Consider the following 25,225-nt stretch of genomic DNA (forward strand, 5'->3'; position numbering starts at 1 on the left):
TGGTAGCTAACGGTAACGAGGAGCGTGAACAACTTTGTGCCGTTCACGATAACCCCGTGGTGCGGAGGCACGTCGTGCTCCAGCGGAACGCCTCGTTCCCTGGCGTGGGTACGTTTTGGGAGGCAGCGGGGCCCGGTGCGAGCACTGACGGGGGCTGTAAGGGTGGGCACCACAGCCGGCCCCATGCCTTGGCTGTCGGAGCCCTCCCGGCAGCACCCCAGGGAGGGATCTGGGAGACGTGTGGCTGAGAAACAGAAATTCAGGAGAAAGGGACAGCAGAGAGCCGTCATAGTCGGCCACCTAATGGTAGGAATCGTTTTGTTCTAGGTTGTAGTGGAGTAATACCAGATCCTAAAGTTTGTGTTCAAAAGGCCCCTGATTTCTTCCAGTTCACCAAGAGCCATGGGCTGCCTTTAGAGGTGAGCCTCAGTAGAGAGGCGCAGTTGAACGCCCTGGCTCAGGGCATGGCTACCTGCACCTGCTCAGCACTTGCACTGTGTTCGAGAGGCCTCCGAGCCGTCCCTCGCCACAAATTCAGTTCGACGGGAATACAGACAGTTGTCTGCGGCCTTCTCGTGGCTTGGGTTGTTCCCAAACCGTCGCATGGATCTGGAGTATCTTTTCAGGAAACAAACGATGTTCTTTTGAGCGTGTGCCTGCCTTCCAAATGAACCTGTAGTCGTGAAATGGTAGACTTGGGCTTTGCTGGTTACTTAAAAGTCTATTTATCCTTTCTGCTTTCACCACTGTGGAAAGAACAGTTCCCTTTATGGACTAGAAATACGTAGTCCTCGCTGCTGTCCATCCTGCCGCCGTGTCACTACAGCCGTGGTGTGTGTCTCCTGCACGTAGCACAAGCGTGCTAGTTTGTGCTGAAATTTCAAGTTTTGGTGCGCATATAAAGTGTGTGCGTGTACAAACTTCACGTATTTTTATGTAATGTATGTAAATCTATGTCACTGGATGTAATACTTTACATAAAGTGATATTTCATCAGTGTTCAGTATCAAATTCATCGGAATTTAAGCCACTGGTTTTCTGCAGTGACTTTAACAGAAGTTAAACCAATGTAAATTAGTTTACCTTAGCACTCTTTCACCTTCACCTTCTTACGTTTTTTTGGCTTTCTGGCTTGCCTATAAATAACACCCATAAGAGTTACCTCAAGTATCCAAGGAACTTTGGGCAAATTAACTTCTTTTAATAAGGTATCACGATAGCGTCTTCTCAAACAGTTCTCTAAGAAAATTAAATGTTTGTGGTGCGGCGTGAGGAAATAACCTGGCCCGGTTGGTTCTGGGTTAACTCCTGCGCCCAGTAAAATACGGAGAGCTGAATATTTTCACAACTCTTCTTTGTCTCTTCTCAGATACTATTTCCACTCTATCTATGGATCCATTTCTATTAGCACTCATTTCTTCCAGTAAGAAGTGTTTGCAGGATCTTTCTTTGAAAAGAATCCCTTATGCTAAATCTGTAAACATTCCTGTGTTAGTGTTGATGTGGTCTTACCAAAGAGAACCATTACGCTGGCAGAGGACAAAGGTAAGGTCTTTTGGGTTAGACGAGTATCACACTAAATTGCGTACTGGGCCTCTGAATGGTTGTGGTTATGAAGAAGGAACGTTGCTGTTTCTGTGTTCTCTTTCTTCCTCAGTCCCATTTACTGAGAAGTAAATGATATGAGAGAGAATAAGAAAGCAATATTTCATCATTTACTCTAATGTTAAGGACTGTTTGCAGTGCTTGCAAGCTAAAAACTAAATTGATCGTATGCATACGTGTATGACACAATTCTAGTAGATGACATAAGTAAGCTATGAGAATTACATGAGGGAAATAGAAGATAATGTTACAGCTGCTCTTCTGTAAGAAAGATCATAACACAAAGACTGAAACTCAGTAATCCTGGGCAAGATGAAGAGACTGTGCAGAAATCTGGTGATTACTGAATTGTTGCTACTGTCTATATGTTATCACTCTTCAAATTCTGGGTTCTGTGGTGTTTAGCATAGAATGAAATTAGGAAGCAAAAAATGTGTTTCTTGCCTGTAAGCCTGCAGAAGTTCTCTTACTTTTTTGCTAGAGAATTTCTTTAATCTTGCGGGATGACTATAGCTGTGAAAAGGTAACGCATTTCAGGCACTGAGTTCCTGGCTTTTAATGCTTAGGGAATAGTCTGTAAATGTTTTGAAAATAAAATGGAGGGAAAACATACTTCTGTGACTTGTGTATTTTACGTGGCAGTAAGACTGTTTGGAAGCTGCTCTTCGCGTATCAGTATTACTGATGTTGGTAGGGGCACCATTTTCAATTCCAAATCCAGGCTGAATTGACACTGATTTTAACAGGAAGTTATGAAGGATCTTCGACATCTAACCCACTTCAGCTAGTTAACTTGACGGTGATTAATACAGCTTTGTCTTTTCCTTTTTTTGTTGTCTTTGTTCTTGTATTTGCAGTTTTGTCAAGATGTTTTATATTGACAGTGGTATGCACAGAATCCCATGGTGGCCACCTTGGTTTCTGTAGCGGCAGTGTACTCAGTACCTGTGCGAGTGGGTGTGTGTCAGCGTGCACAATACCCTTAAACCAGAGAAGCTATATAACTTGAATTTAGCCAGCTTGGCAAAATCAACACACATGGCAGTCTTCTGTACGCCACAGGAACTGTGTTGATTTGTTTGAAGCACGTGTGTTCTGTGTCCGTGCTACTGCTGGCTTGTTTTATTTGTAAGGCTTCCTACGAAGCCATGTTCCTCAGCTTGGTGAGTTCTCCGCGGGTGGGCTCTTGGGAGCCTCTTGAGGCATCCTGTGCCAGCAGAGGCAGCGGTATGAATTTGCGTCCATATTACCACCAGTGTGGCTCAAGTGACGGTGTTCATAGGTGGAAACGAGCCTGATTCAGCTGAATTTCTTGTGGAGCCCTTTGTGTTTTTACAACTGAAGTCTGGAGGATGCCACCCACAGACACTGTATTGGACCAGGTCCTGTTTTCAGCACAGCCCACGAGCGAGCCTCTACAGGGATACCACTGTCTGGGCAGCTGGCCGGTGGGAATGGCTGCCTGTGCAAAGTGTCTGATGCAGAGATTCACAAGAGTGTGACCAGGGCAGACAGAAGAGAGAAGTGTTGAGAGCTCGTGTAGAAGGAGAGCCATCACCGCACAGCATGCGCTTGTGTAGGTCTCTAGACAACGGTTCTCAAACTATTCTTGGACTGTTCCTTGCTTCTGGACTCTGGGTGGTGCAGAGGTGCCCATGGCCTTTTTTGCTGCTCTTTCCCCTCCTTCAGGTTGGGCCAAGCTAACTCTGACCACAGTTCAGACTGAAGGCGACTGTTCCCACAGTAAGGCTGTTGTTACTGAGTGGGCAGTAGTTCTGGCACAGTAAGCACAGCCTCAGTATACAGGGTGTTTTAAGCTAAACCCAGTGCTGATTCTTTCAGCTCAATATGAAAGAGCAGTTTCATCAGATAGAAAATAAAAAGAAAAATGAAAATCTTTAGCCTTCTCAAGGCTAAAAAAAATTGCAAACAATTGCAAGGTAAAAAAGGATAAAGTCAATGAAAATTGACTTAACAACATCATTTTAACTTGTTAAAATTGCTAAGGCAATAGTTAAAGCTTTTCTGCTGAGTATCTGTTTAATTTCCAAAGTGTGTCTTGACAAAAGCAGTTACATACTTGATAAGTGAATGGCCAACAAGACAGTCTGTGATTCTGAGTGTGCTGAAACCGCTCTGGGTTACCCATATACTAGCATACAGTTGAATAATAGTATTCAAGAGAATATTTAAATGTGTAACACTGTGTGCTGGATTCAGGCAGGAAAGAGTTAACTCTCTTTGCCATGGCTGCTAGGAAGCTGTTCCTGGATGCAGGGAGCAGCACTGATCAGTTCTTAGCTGGTGCTGGGGAATGCCTGCACCAGATTCAAGGTCTTTCTCTGCTCCTGATCCTGCAGCTGCGTTCCCAGCTCTCGCGGTCTCGCTACAGGCAGTGCTGGGACACACAGTTCAGACACCTGACCCGAACTGACCAAGGGAGTGTTTCATGCCATAGTACGTCATGCTTGGGGCTTAGGCAAAAAGGGCATCCGGTAGCTATCACTCTCTCTCTCCCTTACCCTCTCTCGTTCACTCCCATACACTCGCTAACACTCTTCTGACTCCTGCGTTAACTGCTTCGCTAACTCCTGTGCTGGCTGGTTCATGAGGGAGTTGGTGGGTTTGTTTAGCTTTCCCGGGCTGCTATCGCTGATAGGGTTCGTTCGGAATCTGCCGCGGCAGCGCTCGGGCTCCGGCCCTCGGCCTGCGATCGCTCTCGGGCTGCGGCTCTCGGGCTCTCTGGGTCTGACTCCCACTACTCATCACCTGTTGTGCATTAGTCAGTGGAGAATTGTATCATATTGTATCATATGTGTTATTTTCTATTGTTTTAATTATTTATTATTAGTAGCACTTGTATATATTAATTTAGATTTAATTAGTAAATAGTTCTTATCTCAATTTTACAAGCTTCCTTACTTCTTTTTTCCTCCAATTCGTCCCCTCCGCTAGAGGAGGGGAGGGGGATTTGTGAGAGCGGCTTCGGGGGATTTTGCTAGCCAGAGTTAAACCACGACACACTGAAAGCTAGAAAGTACTGGTAGTTAGGTTGCTGGCACCAAGAGATGTTTCTGAACGTGTTGGATGATATCAGACAAAGTTACTGGGGAGCTGAATTTTCAAGAAGTTAAAATGTGAAAAGAAAGCAAAATCTGTTAGTAGAAGAAAACAATTCCTAATCAAAACCATTGATACAGGAGAAGGAAATTCACAAAAGCAGATGATGCTTGGAACGATTTGAGAAGCTACTCGATCTTCTGACTTGATCTTGAGCCTGAAACATCTGTCTGTCCATGGAGGTGGTTGAAGTAAAACATCTAGTACTTTGCAGCAGCGTGTCAGTGACACATGATTCTGCCTGTTTGGTAGTAACGGTGCTCGGTCAGAAGAGAGGGATTCCGGTGATATGCTGAGATGCTGAAATTGTAAGCCTGTCTCTAGGTCCTGTGTAGACTGCACTTTCAACTCTCCCCTACCATTGTTCTGTCTCTAGTTCTTCCAAAGGAAAATAATGGCCAGAAGTAACAAGCTTGGTGAAAGCTGCCGGATGCTAACCTACAAAGCTTAGATTCAAACAGTCCTGTGTTCTGCTTGAATTTTCATCTGGCTGATAACAGAATACATGAAAAATAATGCTGTAATAGCTGTTGGTGAGGTCATATTACAAAAGGTCTTATTTTGAGGCATTCAGGTGGCATTTTATGCTCGCAAAGAAAACAATAATTGAGGAAAACCACCTCAGGAATGTGCAGGTGTCTTCTGTCTGCAACTATGCGATAAACTACTGCCTGAGCAATAAGAAATGGGACATATTTTTTTGACAGCAAAGTTATTTTCAAGCCAAGGTCAGAGCTATGTGTTGTAGCTGCTAATTATTTTTTGTTCTGCTAGAAGCTGCAGCAAAAGGACCTTGCTTGGCATGCTGAGCAGAGGGAAAATAATTATCTAAGCCTTAGATGGTTCCAAAGGAAGCAGGAGCACTTGAGTGAGGAATGTCCAAGCCTAGTAATTAAAACCAATGGGTGTGGGGTGTCCTGTTATTTCCACTCTGAGATCACTGAAACAGGCTGGCTTGGCCAGTTGTATTCTTTCCATGCCTGTGCTCTGGGTGACCGTCTGACAATTTCTGCCCAGGTATTTGCGTAGGAGCAGACAGTGCGCTCTCTGTGTGGTAACCAGGGAGTGCTGGGTGGTAGGCTGACAGAGTTTTATTTGATGAGACTAAACTTCACAAGCAGCATCAGTTTAAGGAATTTTCCCTTCTTTCTCACCTCCATGCAGCTGCTTCCTGCAGTCATCCAGCTCTTCGCAAGGTTACGCAGTAAACCAAGCCAGGGGACTGATGTAGCTTTACTTCAGCTCTCCTTTGGTTTTCTTTTTTAAACCACGACATTTCCCTAAGAGCTTTGCAGCCATAGAGATTACTGTCAGCAAGAGCTGTTGTCTGGCATATAAAGGCAGGAACTACATAAGCCTGACATGGTTCCATGTGCTTCAAACCACAAGCTGAGAATGTTGTATTTTTTCTCTTGGGCAGGGGAAGGTTTTATACCATCTGTTTTAATTTCTATCTCTTTCAGAAAAAAAAAAACAAACCCAAACTGGTAATTTTTCTGATGTTGGAACTGCTCTAGAAGGCTAAAAAAATCAACTTCAGTACATTTTGTAAGAAGACAATTATAGTAATTGTTAAATGCTAGGGAATCTCTGTTCTGAATATGTTGGTGAATGTGTTGTTTCCTAAAAGCACAAAGTTCGAGCTACGTTGCCCATTTGACCATCCATGAGGTCTTGTTGCAATACATTCATTAGCATCCTGAGTGCATGTAGTGCTCTTTGTATAGAAGCGATTGAACAAGGGTTAGCAAATACATTTTCTGAAACAAAAAAAAGAGGAAATGAAGCCTAGAAATTTACCACATCACCTGAGAGGTGTTTAGTATGCTTGAAAGAGCAGAGTGAAGTATTGGCAGTGGTTTCCTGGCCACATTTGTTTTACGGGAAGTTAAATTTGCAAATGCCATTTAAACATCTTATTCGGGTGTACATGGTGTCTGTGGAGAATAAGATATGAAAAGCATGGATCCTTACTGCTCTGTGGCTTTCCTTTGAGATGTGCAAATGTGGTGTCTTCCCTCTCTTTGGAGATGGTGTCCCTTTGAACATCCTCCTCTGCTGCCACAGAGAAAGAGAAACTAGGGGATCGCTTCTTTCCGAGCGCAGTGTCCCTCTGCTCGGAGCCTATAAATGATAAAGAGCATCTTGCCGAGGATCCTTCCCTAGGTTCCAGGGCTGTAGATGCTGGAACAGTATGTTGTGTCTCATCGTGACCCAGCAGAAGCCGTGGCCGTACCTCAGTGAGGGCAGCGGACCTGGCCGTGAGGCTCTATGAGGTGCCTGCTCTGCATTACTGGGGTAATGGACTATTGTCCCCCAAAGCCAGACAGCGTTTGCCTGCTATGAGTGATTCCTCCGCTCCCCTCCCTGGGGAGTCCTTGTGAGGTATTTGCTCAGTACTGTGGCCGAGTTGTCTCCGTTGCGCTGTTGTCACGTCATGTGCGCTGTGGCCTTGTCCTCCTATTTTGTGGTGAGATGTAAAGTATATAGCAGACAGAAATTGCTACTTTCTCTACACAGAGGTCAAACTAAAATTGCTGTGATTTCTTTTCGCCCACCTATGAGCTTCCTCTTTTCTTTAAGAATCTTCTTCAGATTCTGAAGGGATCATCGCAGCTGAAAACTCCCTGCGCTGCGGTGGTGGTAATTTGGTGTCCGTTATGGCTAGTACAGATAACGTCTGACTGGTCAGAGCTGGGTGACTGCAGCTTTGGAAGCCAAAGCAAATTTGGCTGCTGTTCTTGCAACAATAGCAGCAGCTGCAACACTTCTGGCTTCCTCTCCTGCTCACAGCTTCCCTTAAGGAAAATGGAAATGCAATGAGGACAAGATTGAGAAGCTACTTCAAGGGGGATTTTTCTTAGAATGTTTTTAGTGGGGTTTGTTGTTGTTGTTTGTTTTTTTGAAATGCCATTTCTTGAACATGAGCTCAAGAAACCAGTACTGACTGCTGGGAGAGAAGCATGCTGTTAACCTGAGATGACCAGCAGCAGCAGAACTTCAGAAGGACTTAGCATACTCTCCTGCAAGTCTATAATCACGCTCTGGGGAGGCAACTTTGAGGGCTCTCTCATCTGTTTGGGAAAAACACAGTCCCCAGTTGCTGCTTGTCACCCGCTGGCTAATTGACCCTTCTGTAGATTCCTTAAGTGAAGCTCCCTAGTAGACACCAGAGTGTTGTCCCAGTGAGTCCCAGTCTCCAGGCAGTCACTGAATGCTGTTGGCTGTGACAGTCCCAACGGGAAATCTCATCTCTTCTCATTTTTTCCCCTTTATTTAGCGCTCTTCACTTCTCTGGCACCTTGCCCAGCGTCAAGTGTTCACACTTGCAAAAGGTCATTTTTCTGTGCGCTAAGGCCCAGTCTGATCCAGCAGCCAGGTTGTAATGATGGTGGTTGGTCTGGAGATGGTCTTGATAGCTTTTTCAGCAAGTCTCACCTGCTTTTTGCTGATAAAAATTATGAAGTGCTAGCACAGCCAACAACATGGACCTCAGTGATGTAAACAAGTCCTCCTCTTATTCAAGGAGACCTTGCTCAAGGCTCGGTTGCCATGTCTGACAAAGCCTTTGCTGGAGATGTGACGAATGCAAACTTTTTAACTGCTGTCTGTGCGACTGCCAGATGTCAGTGGTGTTCTCTGGAGCAGGGAGAGATACGGCAGGTGTTAACTGAAGGCTTGAATCAGTCAAGCAATAAATGCCTCCGACAATGAGAACGGGTTGTGTTGTGAGCAGCGTCTGTAAGGGCGAGTGATGAACAGATTGCTTGCGGAGGGTTAGCCGGCATAGGCACTGAGACTTCACTGCGTGGTTCACAAGGTATTCCTTGTCTCAGTAACTACTTTCAGGAAGATGAGATTGCATATACTTTTTATTTTTAGTGCATCTAGTTTGACAGGTTACTGGAATGATTGTTGCCTTGAGGTACTGGTTTGGTGTTATGTGTTGTATGTGAGTTTTAAGTAGCTGTACGCTGTTAGATGTGTATTGGATATCCAGGTCAAGGGGGAAACGTTGCAGCTTGCTGTGCAGCGTTTGTGGGTGTTTGTTAATAAACAAGCTTCAAGCAGCCAGTCAGTCTGAGCCAGGCTTGGCTGGTCTGCCAACGTGGGCTCCTTCTCTGTAGGTGGTATTGCCATGCATGGTTGGTAAATCCATTTTTAGACAGCCATGAACTTTACATATGAGAGCTCTATAGCTCACAAGTAAGGATTAAGCCCTTTCTATATTGTCAATTACTACAATATGGGACTTTACTGAGTATTCAAAGGGCAAACAGTACAGACAACCCAAGCAATATACGCTGAGAATGGTTCAGAATAGTGGTTTCAGAGGTGCTTTTATCCTACAAGGGGCCTTTCTTCCCAACCAACTAGAAGGAAGTATGACAGGTGAGGTGGGCAATTTCCTGCCCCCAGGGAGGGCTCCCTCTCCAGTCCCAGGGTTGGTGGACAGACAAAGTTCTCCAGCAACGTTTACATACCTTAGGTGTCTTTGTACCTCCATGCGCATGTATATTCCTGTACATCATTGCTGGATTCCTTTCTGCCATCAAGAGCCACTTTTCTGCCACTCCTTAAGACAGCTCAAACAGTTTTTAGGCGACTCTGGAGATTCAAGTCTCTTACAATGTGTTTTACTTCCTATAATCTTCTGAGTTGTGATACAGGGGTTCTCCCTACCGTGCAAGAGATGGCCTTCTGCAGTGGAGTGCATTACAGCAGGAGCCACATGTGTGCACGCACTTTGCAGCAATCAGGTGGTATTCTTCTAAATGGACAGTTGGCCTGGTGGTGTGGGACACAGGTTTCCAACAAGCACCTCAACCAGTGTGTTACCTGGGAGGCGGGCAGAGAGCACAGGCTGAGACAGTGATTGTGCATCTGCAGAGGAAACCAATTACAGAGGATGTGTCCCAGCTCTTAACCTGCAACAGCATGTTAATCTCTGATTTGGGGATTATGACTTGATTTGTGACAGGAGGAACCTCTGGAGCGCGTGGCAGGCTGTTACATGGGGACTGTTGCCTGCAAAGAGAAGTAATTCCTTATTAATAGATGGACAAGCTATGTGCTCGTAAAGTATAGGAGTGCCTGGCTTTGTCCAGAGTACTAAGCACCTTCAGTTACTGCAGATGTCTAGAAAGACATAAGCATCTTTTGGAGAGTTAGGGGGAAAGCAGCTGTGTTTCCCAGAGTTAAAACCCTGCTAAGGCATTTTAAATTCTGTTCCTGCCCTTTGCAGACATGCTAAAAATCATCTGTGCCATTAATACAGTTTTGCAATGGGGTTTATGTGTTTTGGGAAATGTTTGTGACTAGAACATGGCATTTGTTCAACGTTACTCAATTATCACATTGCTGCGGTATTTTGAGTGTTGTGTGTGCATCTTTTATATAGATTGGAAAAACTTCCTGATGATGCTTTCACAGCAGAAGTGTTTTAACTTTAAGTTGGTTTTTAAAACAAATCTGTTAATATTGGATTGGAGAGGAAAGAAAATTAGAGGTGGTTGTTGGTAACATACTAGTATTGCATTGGGGTTTTTTTTAATTAATTCACTGACTGATGAGAATATAGCATATTGCTTGCCATATAGCTGTAAAGTCCATGGCTTTCAATGGATAATGTCCAGGATTCTGTGGTGTCTTTCAGTGTGGTGCAGGTGGCTGTGGGGATTGAGGCCCGGAGCTGGTTATGCTGGCGGTGGTGGGATTAAAGTAGTGCATAGTGATCAGTGGTAGGCAGGAATTAATTGTAGCTGCTCATTACAAAGAGTTGCCTTTTTAATGATCATAGCTAACATTCTGTAACAAGGGCTCTTTAATAATGTCATTCATGTGCTGGTTCTGTGATTATCCCACACCCTTCTCTACCACTGAGGCCTATGCCTGAAGAGATAGATAACTTATTATTAACAGATAAAGAATACCACTTGCTTGTACTTAGGATTGTCCTCTTATCTGAGTCGTAGAGGGTCTGAATAATCTTATTTCACCGTTTTTCACCCTCCCACCATTTTTTATCTTCGATAAAGAGCCTGTGGATGGTGGTGCAGAAGAGAAGTCACTTATCAGAGGCCAGTCAGCCTCCTTATTTTAGCAGAGCAGCCAGACAAGAAGGAAATCTGCCCAGACACAGGGGCTGAGAGATTATTGTGCAACCAAAGACTGACTGCTTCACAGAACCATGCACTGGAAGGCAGCTGATTTCATCTGTCATTAGTGAAGTTTTAAATGGACTGGGCTTTTTATCTTCTTTTTCTAGTAGGGGTTTGGCTGTTACAGCTCACATTTCCAACACAGCCCTGGAAGAAGGAAATCTCGACTTCAGCAGCAGTCAATGTTGTTGCTTAAATTAGCTGAACCAGTCTTGCATGAACTGTAGTTGTAACCTTGGCCTGCGCTTTGATCATCTTTCTGTTTTGGGAAGCTGTTCAAAAGAAATGGTTTTATTCTGTCCAAAAATATGTACTTAATATATATGGGTGTTGCTTCACTGTGTTGAGGTGTAACATTCGTAAATGTACAGCTGCAGTCAGTGACATTTCTCCAGGGCATGGTTACCCTGATTGGCTCGCTTAGGACTGGAAAATTCCAGTTACTATCTTGGCTGGTGTCACAATCTGGAAACTTTGACATTTTTTTCATTCAAATACAAAAAGCATTTCACTCTTAATATATTGGGTTTTTTAAGAAAGCTGTGATAAAACTGCATATGAGTCGGTGCTGTCCGTTGCTCCAAGTCTGTAGACAGTTTCTGTACTATTGCTTGCACTAGAACTTGCTAAGTTTTACGAGTGGAAATCAGTTTTTATTAGTTTCATGGATAGTTCTCAGGGTCCTCCTCTTTTCTGATTCTGGAGGAGGGATGTTGAAGCAGTACAAAGGTTCATCAGTGCTCCAGCAAGTACAATGGAGAAGGTCTTCTCAGTGCTGCTTTACAACATCCAGGGCAAAAAAAAAGCTGTTTCTGTCTTCTAGAAGGTTAAATTGTTAGAGGAGGATGGGAAGGAAAAGCACTTTCAGGTATTGCCAACTACCAACTGGAGGTGGGTAAACCAAAGCTGCTGCCTACAGGCTTTGTACAGGTGGGGTACTATTCGGAGTCCTGTCCCCTGAATGGTGCTAATTTTTAGTTAGCTAATTGCGATGCATGTCCTGGTGCAAGGGAGTGGAAAAGATAGCTAGGAAACGTTAAAAGAGGGAATTACGGGGTGTTTGCATGCATAGAGGGAATTTGGATGGGAGAAAACGAGAGATACAAAGCAGAAATACGACATGTGACATAGGGAGAGAAGAGGACAGGGGATTACACAGCGGGGAAAAAAGGAAACGCTGGAGGCAAAAAGTCATAGTACAGCTTCCCAAAGGAGACTGTAGCAGAGGGGAGCACAGTCAAGGAAGAAAAGAAAATATTCTAAGAAAAGCAAGAATGTGGTGGTACATTGTGTGGCAACATAATTCATTGAAAAGATAACGCAGTGCTGGGTGGATTATGCAGGACAATGTGTGTGTCACAGTATTATGGTAAATCTTTGAGATAAGAATTGTAGTGTTTCTATGGAACTGGGCACCTTGAGGCAATATTGCTTCTTATCGACATTATCTTTCCTCCCTGCAGTTTAACTGGCATTTCATGTCTTATTTCTATATAGAAAAAGAAAATTATTATTCATAGTTAAATTATACAGTGAAATAGCAGTTTCAGCCTGTCAGTTCAGTATATGATCTTGGAATTTGCAAAAGCCACGTTCAGTTCCTTTCTCCAATTAAGATTTTCAGTATTATTCTTTGTAGTACTGCAGCAGCTACAAGTCCCAGGACAGCAGTAGGCCACCTGCGGTGGGTTAACCCGAGTCAGCAGCCAAACACACAGCCAGCTTCTCACTCATGGGGAGAAAACAGAAGGAAACCAAAAAGGTCTGTGAATTGAGCTAATGACAGTTTTATAAGGAACTCAGAAGCTGCACATGTAAGCAAAGCAAAAAGAGGAATTAATCCACTGCTCCCCATCTGCAGGCATGTGTTTAGCCACTTCCTGGAAAGCAGGACCTCAGCATGTGTAGTGTTTGCTTGGGGCGACAAATGTCATGGCCTCAAATGTTTCCCCCTACACCTCCTTTTCTTAAGCGTCTGTCCCTGAACACGACATCGTATGATCTGGAATATCACTTTGGTCAGTTGGAGCCAGCTGTCCTGGCTGTGTCACTTCCCAGCGTCTTGCCCACTTGCATGCTTACCTGTTTTGGGGCGAGGGGAGGGAGAAGAGAGACAGAAAACCTTGCTGCTGTGCAAGCATTGCTCAGCAACAGCCGAAAGATTGATGTGTTATCAGCACTGTTTTAACCACAGATGCAAAGCACGGTGCCATACAAGCTGCTGTGGAGGCAGTGAAGTCCACTCCGGCCACAGCCAGTATATCACCCCAGTACAGGATGTTGTACAGGCACAGTGGGAAAGGATCACCCCTACTCCACAGTCATTAACAGAATTGAGAAGGAACCGCTGGATACAGGCACGTGATGCTGTGCGGTACAGAACAGTCAGGAATGGTCAAGGGGATGAATAGTAGCCTTGGCATTAACGATTGAACTTCCAGTTAGAAAACAGGAGTTTATTTGCAATGTCTTGTGCCTGGTGGGTTTTTTTGCAACACATTATATTGAAGTCTAACGTAAGTAGAAAAAGTGACAGTCAGGAAATAAATACCAATTCCCATTTCACAGTGAGCTCAGATTCTCTTTTTTTTATCTTGTGTGATGTAATGACAAGAAATCAACCAAAAAGCAACCCCAAAAGACCAACCTTTTCCTACTGTTTTACTTGTTCTGTGGCTTCCTTCTTGGATGTCTTAGGGTCCTTCCCGCACATGTTTTCATCCATGCTTGTCTGTTATATCTGTGATCTGTTGATTTGAGCTTTTTATTTAGGGGAGGTGTTTGGTTTTTTCAGTGAGCATGTATTCTCATTTAAACTGTAAAGGAAAATGGTCATTTTGACCTAGAGGTTTATTAACGGTGCTCAACATTTTTGCTTTGAAGTGTTTTGAAGGTGAAAAACGTGAGCACAATGCACGTGAAATGTTTATTAGCCCTCTCCTGGTGAATGGGGGAGCTGAGCCAGCAAAACAGATGATTTACAGAAGTTCAGACAGTAAGATAGTTAAAAAAATGAGTTCAGAATTCAAGACCCAGTGACATTCAATGCCTCCCTTGTTGTGTCAGTGTTTGTCTGTGGGAATGTATGTCTCTCATGCTCAGAACATTAGTCTTTCCTTTAGAGTAGGTTGTTGTCAGTATTGGAGATCATGCTGGATTTATATTTGTACAGGTAACTGTGTCTGAGGAAAATTTAGTTCTCTACAAATGTGGCAAAAGAATTAAGTATTGGTAATAAAGCCAGAGCTTTATTTATGACATCCATTAAAGAGGAAGGTAGAAAAAGATCATACGGAGCACTTGCACAGATTGATTCTTGGGTTATAAAATTGTTCTGTGGTCAGATAAACTACAGACTTTGACCACATGATCAGAAAATGTTTAGTGGTGCCAGCTGGCGTATGGGTATGTGGGGGGCAGAACAAGTCCTTTCGTATGTTATGGTTCCTTCATTGTGCTCAGGACCCTACTGCGAAAAAATTGTATCTGTAATCTCTTGACTGGTGGGCAGGCACTTCTACCTGCCCCTTCCTTGGAGCAGGTGATTCTGTAGTAAGCTACTTGGAACTTGTTAGCTTGGTCCAGGCTCTTCCATCTTTACTGATACACTCCAGCATGTTTGTCTGTGTTAGTGGAGTCCAGCCTATTAGTCCTGAGATGTGGGCAGTTTCATGGTGGCCCACGTGAGTGGTAGCAAGACTGGGAACCACAGGAGCATCTAGCCACTGAAATGCTGAGGGTTGTGTTGCTGGCTTGCTCTTGGTCGCAGCATCACGCTCAGTCTGTGAAGCTGGGATGTTTGGAGCCGAGCTTTTTCTGTAAACTAATTGCATCTGCAGGACTACAGCCAAGAGCAAGTGCAGGGAGTTAGGTGGAATTCAAATCATCTGAAATCACAAGTACAAGAGCATCTGGGCCTAATGCCAAGGGCCTTTTCTCCAGTGTGCGTTTGCCCTGGGAGTTACTGGAAGTTGGATCTTCCTCCTGTATATAATCTCTTTATAATCCAAAGACATGATTCCCCTCCTTTCCTTAAGGTGTTGAATTTTCCTGCAGAGTAAGATTGACTTCCTTGAAGTCTTGGTACACCTCCTCCTTGTTTTTTACCTAGTCTAATCATTGAACAGTAGACTTAAGGTGCTCACTCTTTGACAGGGCCAACATGAAACAGGGAGGAAAACAGCTGATTTTTAAAAAGGAACAGTATTTTCAGGGAACACTTCAAGTAGCATTTTATAGCACAGGGAAGGAGAATTTATCGCTCATGTCCAGTCCTTCCCTATCCTCTCCAGCCTGAGAGGTACCGAAGGAAAGTGTGCCGTTCTGAACAAGTTGATGTCATCTCTATGAGCAGGAAGGAAGATCCAGGGAACTACAGGCTGGTCAGCCTCACCTCAGTCCTCATCATGAAGGTGATGAAGAAAATCCTCCTGAAAAGCATTTCCAAACACATGAAGGACGGGACGGTGACGAGGAGTAGTCAGCATAGATTTACAAAGGGGAAATCATGCATTGGTGCGTGTGGGGAGAGCAGTGGGTGATGTTTGCCTTGATCTTAGTAAGGTTGTGGTCTCCTATCAGAGACAAGCTGACAGGGTATGGCTCAGATAAGCGAGCAGTGAGGTGGATTAAAAGCTGTTCGCATGGCCAGGCCTGGAGGGTTGTGGTCAGTGGTACAAGGTCCTTGGAGGCCAGTCACTTAGTGGTATGGCCCAGGGGTCAATACTGGGGCCAGTACTGCTCCACATCTTCATTAATGACTTGGACGGTGGAGCAGAGCCCACCAACATATATAGATACCTGATGGGAAGGAATGAAGGACAGAGAGAGATGGGGTCTTCTCAATAGTGCTCAGTGACAGGACAAGAGGCAATGGTCACATGAAAGTCAATCTGAACATCAGAAAGTGCTTTTTCACTGTGAGGATGATCAAACACCAGCACAGGTTGCCCAGAGAAGTTGTGGGGTCTCCTTCCTTGGAAATACTCAAATCCTAGCAGGACGTGGTCCTGAGCAACTGGCTCTAGGTGTCCCTGCTTGAGTAGGGGGGTTGGACGAGATGACCTACAGAGGCCCCTTCCAACCTCAACCATTCTTTGATTCTGTGATCCTTGCTGTGAGCACAAGATGCACAACTGGATCGCACCTTAAATTTCCCACCTGGCTGGGACATGTGTTGTGCTGCTGCAGCCCCTCTCTCACCCCCAGCTTGGGTGTGCCTGCTCGGCCTGACCCATGCCTGGCGCATTGAGCGAGCGGTATCGTAACACGGGGGAAAAGGGTCTTGACTCTTGCCCTCATCACTTAAAGGCAGCAGCAGAACCCCTGGCCATTCTTTGTTGTGAAGGTCAGATCTCCCAGCCCACGTCCCACCTCCCATTAATGTCCTTGAAAGGTCTGTGCCTGTTCACCCTTTTTTTAGGGGCTGTGGGTTTGCTTTTGAAGAAAGACCATATCAAGAAAGAGCAGATTTTGTTTCATTTTTGGTAGAGCTGTTGTCGCTTCAAATCAGAACGGAGTTTAGGCTTGGGAGTTGGTATCAGTGCTATTCGAAGGCCAACATTTTCCACTGGCCTGTTGCAGAGGATGTGGTGGCCTCATCTCCAGCTCAACACAGAGAAGAGAATGCAGACTCTTACCATCTTTAATTTACGATGTCTGTTCTGTCTGGTAAGGCGTTGAGTGCCTCCTGGCAATTGCTGACTGCCTTTAGCTCTCGTTGGCTTTGCTGCGAGATAGCTCCTGATAATGGGCAGTGTTCCTAAACACGCTTCATGACTCCCTTCAAATATCTGGTCCGATGGAAACTCACTAAGTGGAGTAGTTTAAGCCAATTAACCTGTGTGAAACAGAGTAAATATGGAACTTGACTTAAATCCCAAAATCCCTCCTTGCAGTTGATTGATGCTTATGTTTTTCTTTCACTTCTCAGAAACCAGAAAGCACTTAAGTGGTAGTGTCCTGCAATGTGTCCCTCACCCCTTTTGTAATACAGGTCTGAAGCTTGGATATATATTCTGTGGAGCACGTTGAAATACTCTAATGAGAGGGACCATCATTTGACCTGTATTTCTGGCCTGACTGGCTTGCTGGCTATGGGTTACATGTTGCTGCTCTCACAGTCTGTGAAATTCCTCATTGAAGTGGAAATGGCAGTGCCATAATTTTTTTGTGCCTCTATTTTATTTTCAAGATGTATTAACCTGCTCCCCTGAGCACAGATGCATAAAGAACACTCGTAATATTTGATCATTTTATTGCTTTGCCATTCATTTCTCTCTCTCTCTCAATCTGTGACACATACTGGCTTCTAAGATAAATGTTGAACTGTATCCCAGACAGCTGCATATTAATAATTTTATCACTCAATTTCAAGTTCTCTGGAAACAGGAATTCCAGAGAGGGAAAAAAATACAGTTGTCACCCAGTATATCATGATAAACCAATATCTGGTGAAGGAACCTTGGCATTTATCACTTTTAAAGGACAAAATAATATTATGTGGCGCTATTTCCTACATTTGTTAGCATTCTTTTTCAACAGGTGAGTTTTAAACTCTGACTGTACCTGCTACCCATGCAGGCAGTACAGTGTGGCAAGCATGGTATAGATTTGTATGAAGTTGTTGATATGGTCCCCTTTGCACCGGCCTCTCAGACAGCATTATGAACGATGAGAGAACCCTCCTTAGAAATTGCATGTAAACCTCATGTTGTGAAATTTATGCTAAGAAAGGAAATTGTTGAAAGAAATGCCTCTTGCCACGCAGTGGCTTCTTCCTACCTGTGTGCTGAGGCACATCTAAAATAAAAAAAGGGAGAATCTCTACCAGTTGTTTTTGGAATTGTTTTAATTGTGAAGTACATTTGAAATGGAAAGCATGTTTTTTTCAAATCCACATTTCTACTCTGTTCTTAGGAGCTGAGCAGATTCTTCACTGACTGGTTGGTACCTTCTATCTTCTTATTTCTGAGAAATACAGCACCTCAGATGAATTTTCTGACCTTGTCCTTGGATGGCTCTCTTTATGTTTCTTCTCAATTTTTTATACCATTTGACTGTAAAAATAAAATTATTGCTATGCTTCCATGAAGTTGAAAGAACTGGGTCTAGTGTAAACTAAGTTCTTTTTTTTTTTAACCGGTGCTTGTTATTATTTGGATGGTGGTTGTACTTCAAGGGTCCAGTCCTTCTTATCCTTTTGTAAAAAATGTTGATAAAGTTAATGGTTAAAGCATGCAATGAGCCAGTAGGCAGATTTAATATTTCTGAGAATTAGCGCTTCTTTCTTGATTTGTACAGTGTAATTGAAACTGAGAACTGATGATTGTGAAGGCACCTGAAGACCCCTTTTAGCCTTTGGTGGTTAGAGAAGTGTTGTCCTCATCCCACCCCTACCCAAAAGCAAGATTCAACACTTGCTGTGACTTGCTGAGTCTTCCTATAGAATGAAATTTCATTAGATTTAGTTTACATTTTCTCATGAAAACGATAGCTGTGTGTCTTGCGTCACTTCATGTGTTCTCCTAGATGATTGGGCAAATGACCTGCTGATCTCCTTCTGATCGTTCAGGTTATTCAACAGCTAAGTCAGACGACTCGTTGCATAACTGACATTACAATTCAAGGAACCGAGATGGGTGGTCTGCGGCAGCCGGAGCCAGCATGGTTACTAGCTGCTGCCATCCTGCCTGCTCGGTCCTTCCTGTCCTTTCCGGTGGAGTCCTAGCTTCTCCGTCACACTCCCTTGCTCACCTGACCCTGCCTGGTGTGAATGGCAGAGTCAGAGGAAAGCTATTGGCTTTTTTCAGTTGTTCACTTTTCCGCTGGCTTAGTACTCTGAGGTGGCTCAGCACAGGTGAGTGCGGAAGCCAGCACATGATAGGGAGTGAAATCAGGGAGGGAAGGAGAAGATGGCAAAGGCCATGGCGCCTCCTGAAACCGCAGCTGAATTCATTAACATTATCTCAGAATTGAAGAACTGGGCCGGAAGTATTTATATGCTGAATTACGGAGAGCATCGCTTTGTTGTCTTCTAAGAAATGTAGCATCTTGGAAAGCTCTGCCATGCACAAGATGCCAGATTTTGTTCATTTAGGATTCCCCAGCAGCAGGCTGTGGGACCCAGAGAACAGGCGTGGTGCTGAGAGAAGCACTAAACACACAGGATGCTACTATGATGTTACACTCTCAAACCAGAAGGAAGGAGCGTATTTGGAGAGCCAGGGACCGAGTGATATCATGCATTTTCAAAGGCACATGTAACCTCCGTTCTTGACAAGCATTGAGCACGATCTAGCCCTACACCTCAAGGTTCTGTCTTCCCTACCCTATACATGCTTCAAAGGTGGGAGGAGATGTAGGCTTCCTCTAGTGCAGAAGCCCGTCACTGGCTTGAACTGAGCATCACTTACATTGCCAATATCAACTACTTGGACCACAGTGAAAATAACAAAGCTGGACAAGATCTATCAACAGCTTAGCCACTTGTGTGGGAAAGGATCCTGGAGCATTTTCTCTTCAGAGCCATCTTTTTGAGGTGGTTCACTGTTGCGACGTTGGTGTAGCTGTTTGGATGGAGTTTGGCCAAGGTGACAAGTTCTTGTAAAGTTCTTACGTGTGCGTAGCGCTTTTGGTTGCCCTTGAGGATGCGTATGTTCAGCCTGTTCACTGGGAACCGGGCAGGTGAAACTCAGTTAAAATTACAGCAGGGAGAATCTAAGCTATGTTGTTTGGGCGTTAGGGTTTTTCTTCCCTTTTAATCTTGAGGAAATTATTCTGATAATGGATGCAGTTGGTTAGGATTTTAGCAGATGAGTATGCAGGAAAGAATGGTGCAGTCTTGAAGTGCTGGCTTCCTCAGGTAACTTTTTAATGACTTGGAGAAACACTTAAAATGTGAATCATTAATGCTCCTGGCTGACTTTGGATGAACTAAAAATTACAGTGTCTGAAAGCATGTATTGACCAAGTCTGTAATAAGAAAATATTATCACCCAGACTAGCCAGGCTGGTAGAAGCAGCAAGATTAGTAAAATAAACAAGTAGCTTTAGAATAAAAAAATAAAATAGCTTATGTCCTTTGCTAGCCTACAACTGAAAGTTGTACAATAATGCTTCATGGTTTTCTGTGACAGTGTTAACAGATTGAAGCTTTATTGTATTGGGTGTGGGGTGCATTAATCAATTCCTCAAAGTGTTTATAGTATTTGCTATGATATTACCTTAGTCTGCTAATGCTCCTGCTCTGTAGGTGGTAGAAAAGGAAAGGTAAAACTGTTGGCTTAGTTGCAGCCAGGTCCTATGATAAATCTCACTAAATGGCAGTAAAGGTGCATGGGTTCATGGGCACCTTCATTTTTACAGCTTTCAGTGATGTCCTTCTGAAAATCTGTGGGGTTTAGATGCTTCAGTCACTGGCGCAACTCCAGGCATTCATTGCCTCTTCTCTATTTGAGACCTCTTGTGTCTAGAGATGTCTTCAGGTTGGATTCTTCAGGTTGAAACTGCTGTTTCCTTCTAGCAGTTGGCTCTTTCTCCAATCTTTTTCTCTTTTAAAGACAAATTTTAAAACATTATTACCATGCCAGTTAGTTTGTCCTCCATTTTGTTGGGACCATCCCGTTTACATTAGATACTTGTCTTCTGTTTCTAAGTGCCATTTTGTTGTGTTTAAATCATCTCCATGGCCCTCCGAGCACTATTGTAAAAATCTTTAATGTGTCTTTTGTCTTTCAGATCTCACTGCTGGTGGGATTCATCAGTGTAAATAATTCTCCATGGACGGATTACAGTGCATACAGCTACTTTCAGATTGTCACCATGTGCGACTTGGTTATGATTTTGTTCTTCTACGTTATCCACATTTTCAGAGTCTACAGGAAGCTCACTTGTGTTAGCTGGCCACTTGCGGTAAGCCTGTTAGATGGTCTGGATTCCTTCCCTTTTGTGGTGGGGTGACCCTGGCTGGAGGCCAGGTGCGCACCAAAGCCCAGGGCACAGCCGGCTGCACCATGGGCTGCCAGGGGAATCTCAGCTCTGGTGCCTGGAGCACCTCCTCCCCCTCCTTCTCCACTGACATGAATGTCTGCAGAGGTGTTCCTCTCACATGTCACTCTCTCTCTGACTGCAATTTCTCTTCCCCATTTATTTTCCTCCTTCCTAAATGTGTTCTCCCAGAGGCGCTACCACCATTGCTCTTGGGCTCAGCCTTGGCCAGCAGCAGAGATGGCTGGCATTGGCTCTGTTGGACATAAGGGAAGCTTCCAGCAGGTTCTCACAGAAGCCACCCCTGTAGCCCCACCACTGCTACCCAGACCTTGCCATACAAAACCAGTAGACCTCTATTGTGGGTTGATATCTCAATTACTTAGTCCATTTTCTTGTGCTATCACACAGTAATAGGCTGTGTTTCACGTAATTCCTTTTTTGCTGTATGTACAAACCCTTTTGTTGCTTTGTTACTAGTATCCAGTTCAGCAGATGCTGTAATTGTAAGTTGGTTTAGCTGATTTGGATCTGATCCTGCCTCGTTTACACAGATATAAATCCAGATTTACTCCACGGAAGGCAGTAGTGTTATTCTGAGACAACTGAAAAGAAGCTACTGATTATCAAGCCTTCAGCAGATGAGTCCTAGCTCAGGTCATTTACAACAGCTAAGGGATTGCTAGAGTTACCCAATCATAGCATTCGAATTCATGTGTTACATCCTGTCCCAAAATAAAGTCTACGAGTGCTATTTAAGTCAAATGTGTCTCTTTTTGGTATGGTTTTAGGTAACGTAAACAATAGCAAGAAATGGGAGCCTCAGCCTGATTGCCATAGCTAGGCCATTTGTGGGATATCCTGCAGGATATTCCTGCCTCATTCCCACATTTCCCCTGCACACCCCTCTTTCATATCCTAGCAGAGAACTAACAAGCAGCACAGAAAATGTGAGACCTGAACTTCCTCAGTAGCTTTGGGTCAGGTCAGCTAGCAGAAGAGTCCTGCATCCAGTGTGGGATGATGGGTTTTAATAACCTCTTAGAACGTCTCTCCCTTACACATAGTGATGTGTTAGTTCCACAGAGGAAGGACCAAAAGGATGGGAAAGCCAACTGGAGACATACAGAGGGATTTTGAAATCCAAGACGTGGTCAGGTGGCATTTAATGGAAGCTGTGTATGATTCCTAAATATTCTAGAGTCACTAGTGAGTTTAAGGCACTTAGCAGTTTGTGGCTGCTCAGCTCCAGATAGCCTTACAGGATGTGATGCTTGAATGTTGCTGCTGTTTGACAACCAGCCGCCTTTTCAGTCACATATTTGAGAATCTTTAGAACAGAATAGGAAGACCTGTAAGAGAGTTTGGGAAACTACAGCTAGTGTTTGGCTGAGTTTCCTGGCAGGATCTCTGCATTGCAATCAGGGGTGTAATTTGCAGTCAGTGCAGTTGCAGTGTTCAAGAGGTGGTTCAGCATGGACACTTTTTAAAGCTGGGAAGTATTGCTCCAGAGGGACACTCTCCTGGCACTGCCAGGGGTTGGTTCTCCACCTAATTTGGCCTGTGATGATTCTTTTCACCTTTGCCCATCCCTCGGATTCCTCTAAAGAAGTGGTGTGTGTACACTGCTATATTTGGTGTCTCTAAGAAGACAATAGACTATTTCTCTTCTGGGATTTCCTTGAACACTATCCTTCTGGGACTATATTCTCTCTCCTTTGGTTTGGGACGAAATCTCTCCTGTCCCTTACGTGTGGCATTTGCTTGGCTCATGCTGGTTGTGCAGTGCAGATAAAGTGAGCAGATAGCCTCCTGCCCACCCCGCCACGCAAAAGAAACAACCCATGCTGAGTTTGCAAACACCCTTATTGGCTGCCATAAGCTTTGTGAGGATTCAAAATCTAAATCCGCAGGTGACCCCTGCTTGTAACAGGGTAAAATTGACTCCTGGGCTGATACTTGTCACACTAGAGAAGAGCTTAAATGTGGTGCCTCGGTGCTCTCTCAGAAAAACCTGTGGCATCATGTTTTACTGCAGGATAGATGCAGTCACCCGTACAGCCTTAGGAGCCTGGGTGCTGGTTATGAGTGGCTGAGTAGTTGTGCTTTTCATGGCTTCCCTCCCGTTTCCTGTCTTGGTCAATGTAAGGTCTTAGTAAATCCAGCAGGAGATCCACTGCCTACTTTCGAAGATTATTAGAAGTAGGAGCATTACGCCACTACTTAGACCATTGGTGCCATTTACTGGCATTTCATATAAGCTAGAGAAACATGCCCTTAAGGTGTCTTCCCTTCTCCAGAACTGTCCCTTTAAGTGAGGTGCATACTTGATGCAGTAATGATATGTGTTTCACCTTTAAGTAGTGAGCGTTTCACCTCTGCAAGCTTGTTTTCACTCTGGGGCAGGTTGAAATGCTTTCCTGCTAAGTTTGCCTTCTGATGCAGGCTGTGCTTGTCTTCACAGGAGTTCCTTCATTATTTAATCGGTACAATTCTGCTTCTCATCGCATCGATTGTAGTAGCATCCAAGAGTTACAATTTGACTGGACTTGTGGCTGGAGCGGTAAGACTGTGTTTATTCATCTTGACACTTTTTAAATTGCAGTATGTATTAAGTAGGGCATTGGAAATCTATTACCTGTAATTTTATTTTCTTACAGACCTGCCTTGCTTGTGTCTTGGTTGGGTGAACTACCTTGTAGCTCATTTCAGCGAATGTTCTGTAACACAATGCCACCAAACATATTTTGTTGTGAGACTCCAGGCTCACTACTAAAGTGGGTATTTGTCCTGTCAGAGCCTTGAAACCAAAGGCTTCGGCCTTAACTTAAAGGAACCAATGTGTTTAGGGGAAGAATTAAGACAAGTCAGTTTTGACAAGTGGCTGTTGTAGTTACCAAAAGCGTTTCACCCCAGTCTTCGGCTTTTGACACCTCCTTCCCCTGAACAGAGCCCTGTTGAAGATAATTTCTCCTGAGCTAAAACCCACTGGGATGCTGGGCTGACTTTCTGGAAGATTCTCTCTGCCTCTCTTGGCTGGAGGGCTTTACAGAGGCATGACTCCTGAGTGTGGGCAACAGTATTTTCACAGCAGCAGGACCTGAAATACAACTCCTCCAGAATAAAGAATTGCTTTCAGAAACACATTCGTGATGATGCAGAGACTAGGGGACTTACCTGACTTGTTTATCTGGCAGATGGCAAGGAAAGACTTGTTTGCATGGGGCAGTAAAAGAGCAGTAATCAGAAGTGTTAAAAAAAAAAAAAAGTTTTATTTTGTTGCAGTGGGAAGTCTAGAAGGTGAGGCTCTGCTTCTGTCCAGCTTTTTCTCCCCCCCTTGTATACAACTCTCTGTCTTCTTTCTGTCATTGTTCTGGCGAGACATAAGTTGCTGTTACACTATGTAAACACTTAGTTTTTTAGTATATTGGCAGAACGGAGTAAAAAAATCACTTTTTTGGGTTTGTTAACATCATAAAATATGTAGCTGAATATACAAGAGTGGCCACACATTCATAGAATATGTGTCACCTAATGTTTTGTAAGTGTTTGTGGTTTGTTTGTTTTCTCATCCAGACTTTCGGGTTCCTAGCTACGATCCTTTGTGTTTTAAGCATATGGTCATCCTACAAGGTTTCGTGCATCACACAGTCAACAAGTAAGTATCATGTGCCAGAATGCTTCCCAAAATGAATATTTATATTTTCTGCCACAGGGCTGTGCCTACCTGCATGGATTTATTAATATTCTGGTCCTTGTTACTTAAAATTACTCACAAAGCAATAATTCCATATTTTCTGTCAGCACAGACGCATCACAGCTACTGACAGCTCTTAACAACTACCTACAAGAGCAAAATAACTTGCTCCTAGCAAGCAGTGCATGTATCAGTGCTTTCTCTTCTCTCTCCCCCACCTCCTACCAGAAGAAGGTTTCCTGTGTGTGTCTTAATCAAGTAGGTGAATTTGTTGATGGCAACACAAGTGACACTGTCTTCTTTTTCAAAGATGCATCTGTATGACTCCTTCATCTCTGCAAGACTTCTGCCTTACAAAACAGGATACCAAAGAGGAGCGTCCACTACTGAGGAGAGAGCATGGGTATTTCGTTACTAGCCCGGACAGCCAGTAGCTTTTGAAGATCTGCTTGAATGCCTATGCAAAACAATGTTGTGAACAAAAGTTTTTTTGCTCTCCCCACTTTCCCCTCCCCCCCTCAAAGCAGCGTATAATGGAGAACCTGCTTTTTATGAGCTTTACAGAGAAAGAGGACGTCTCGAAAGCCGGGCTGTGGTCATTTCCAGCTATTTGCAATAGGTGCATTTAAAACTCCTTTGGAGAGTCACTTGGTTC

General features: G+C 44.0%; 1 protein-coding gene across 1 annotated transcript; it reads left to right on the forward strand.

The window, feature by feature from the left end:
* Positions 1-183: 183 nt before the first annotated feature.
* On the forward strand, positions 184-24,566 carry CMTM7 (CKLF-like MARVEL transmembrane domain containing 7). The gene is made up of 6 exons (XM_010147580.1): positions 184-306; positions 390-614; positions 15,179-15,352; positions 20,625-20,798; positions 23,338-23,436; positions 24,450-24,566. Exons 1-6 carry the CDS (start codon positions 184-186, stop codon positions 24,564-24,566), a joined length of 912 nt encoding a protein of 303 aa, XP_010145882.1.
* The last annotated feature ends 659 nt before the right edge of the window (positions 24,567-25,225 follow it).

This window comes from Eurypyga helias, unplaced genomic scaffold (genome assembly GCF_000690775.1).
Source record: "Eurypyga helias isolate BGI_N326 unplaced genomic scaffold, ASM69077v1 scaffold7782, whole genome shotgun sequence".
Taxonomy (NCBI): Eukaryota; Metazoa; Chordata; class Aves; order Eurypygiformes; family Eurypygidae; genus Eurypyga; species Eurypyga helias.

Bases quoted from the DNA above. Each gene is read 5' to 3' on its own strand.
- CMTM7 (XM_010147580.1), top strand. From the start codon at position 184: ATGCCTTGGCTGTCGGAGCCCTCCCGGCAGCACCCCAGGGAGGGATCT. The intron at 307-389 runs GTAGGAATCGTT...GATTTCTTCCAG, and splicing joins TCATAGTCGGCCACCTAATG to TTCACCAAGAGCCATGGGCT. The intron at 23,437-24,449 runs GTAAGACTGTGT...TTTCTCATCCAG, and splicing joins CTGGACTTGTGGCTGGAGCG to ACTTTCGGGTTCCTAGCTAC.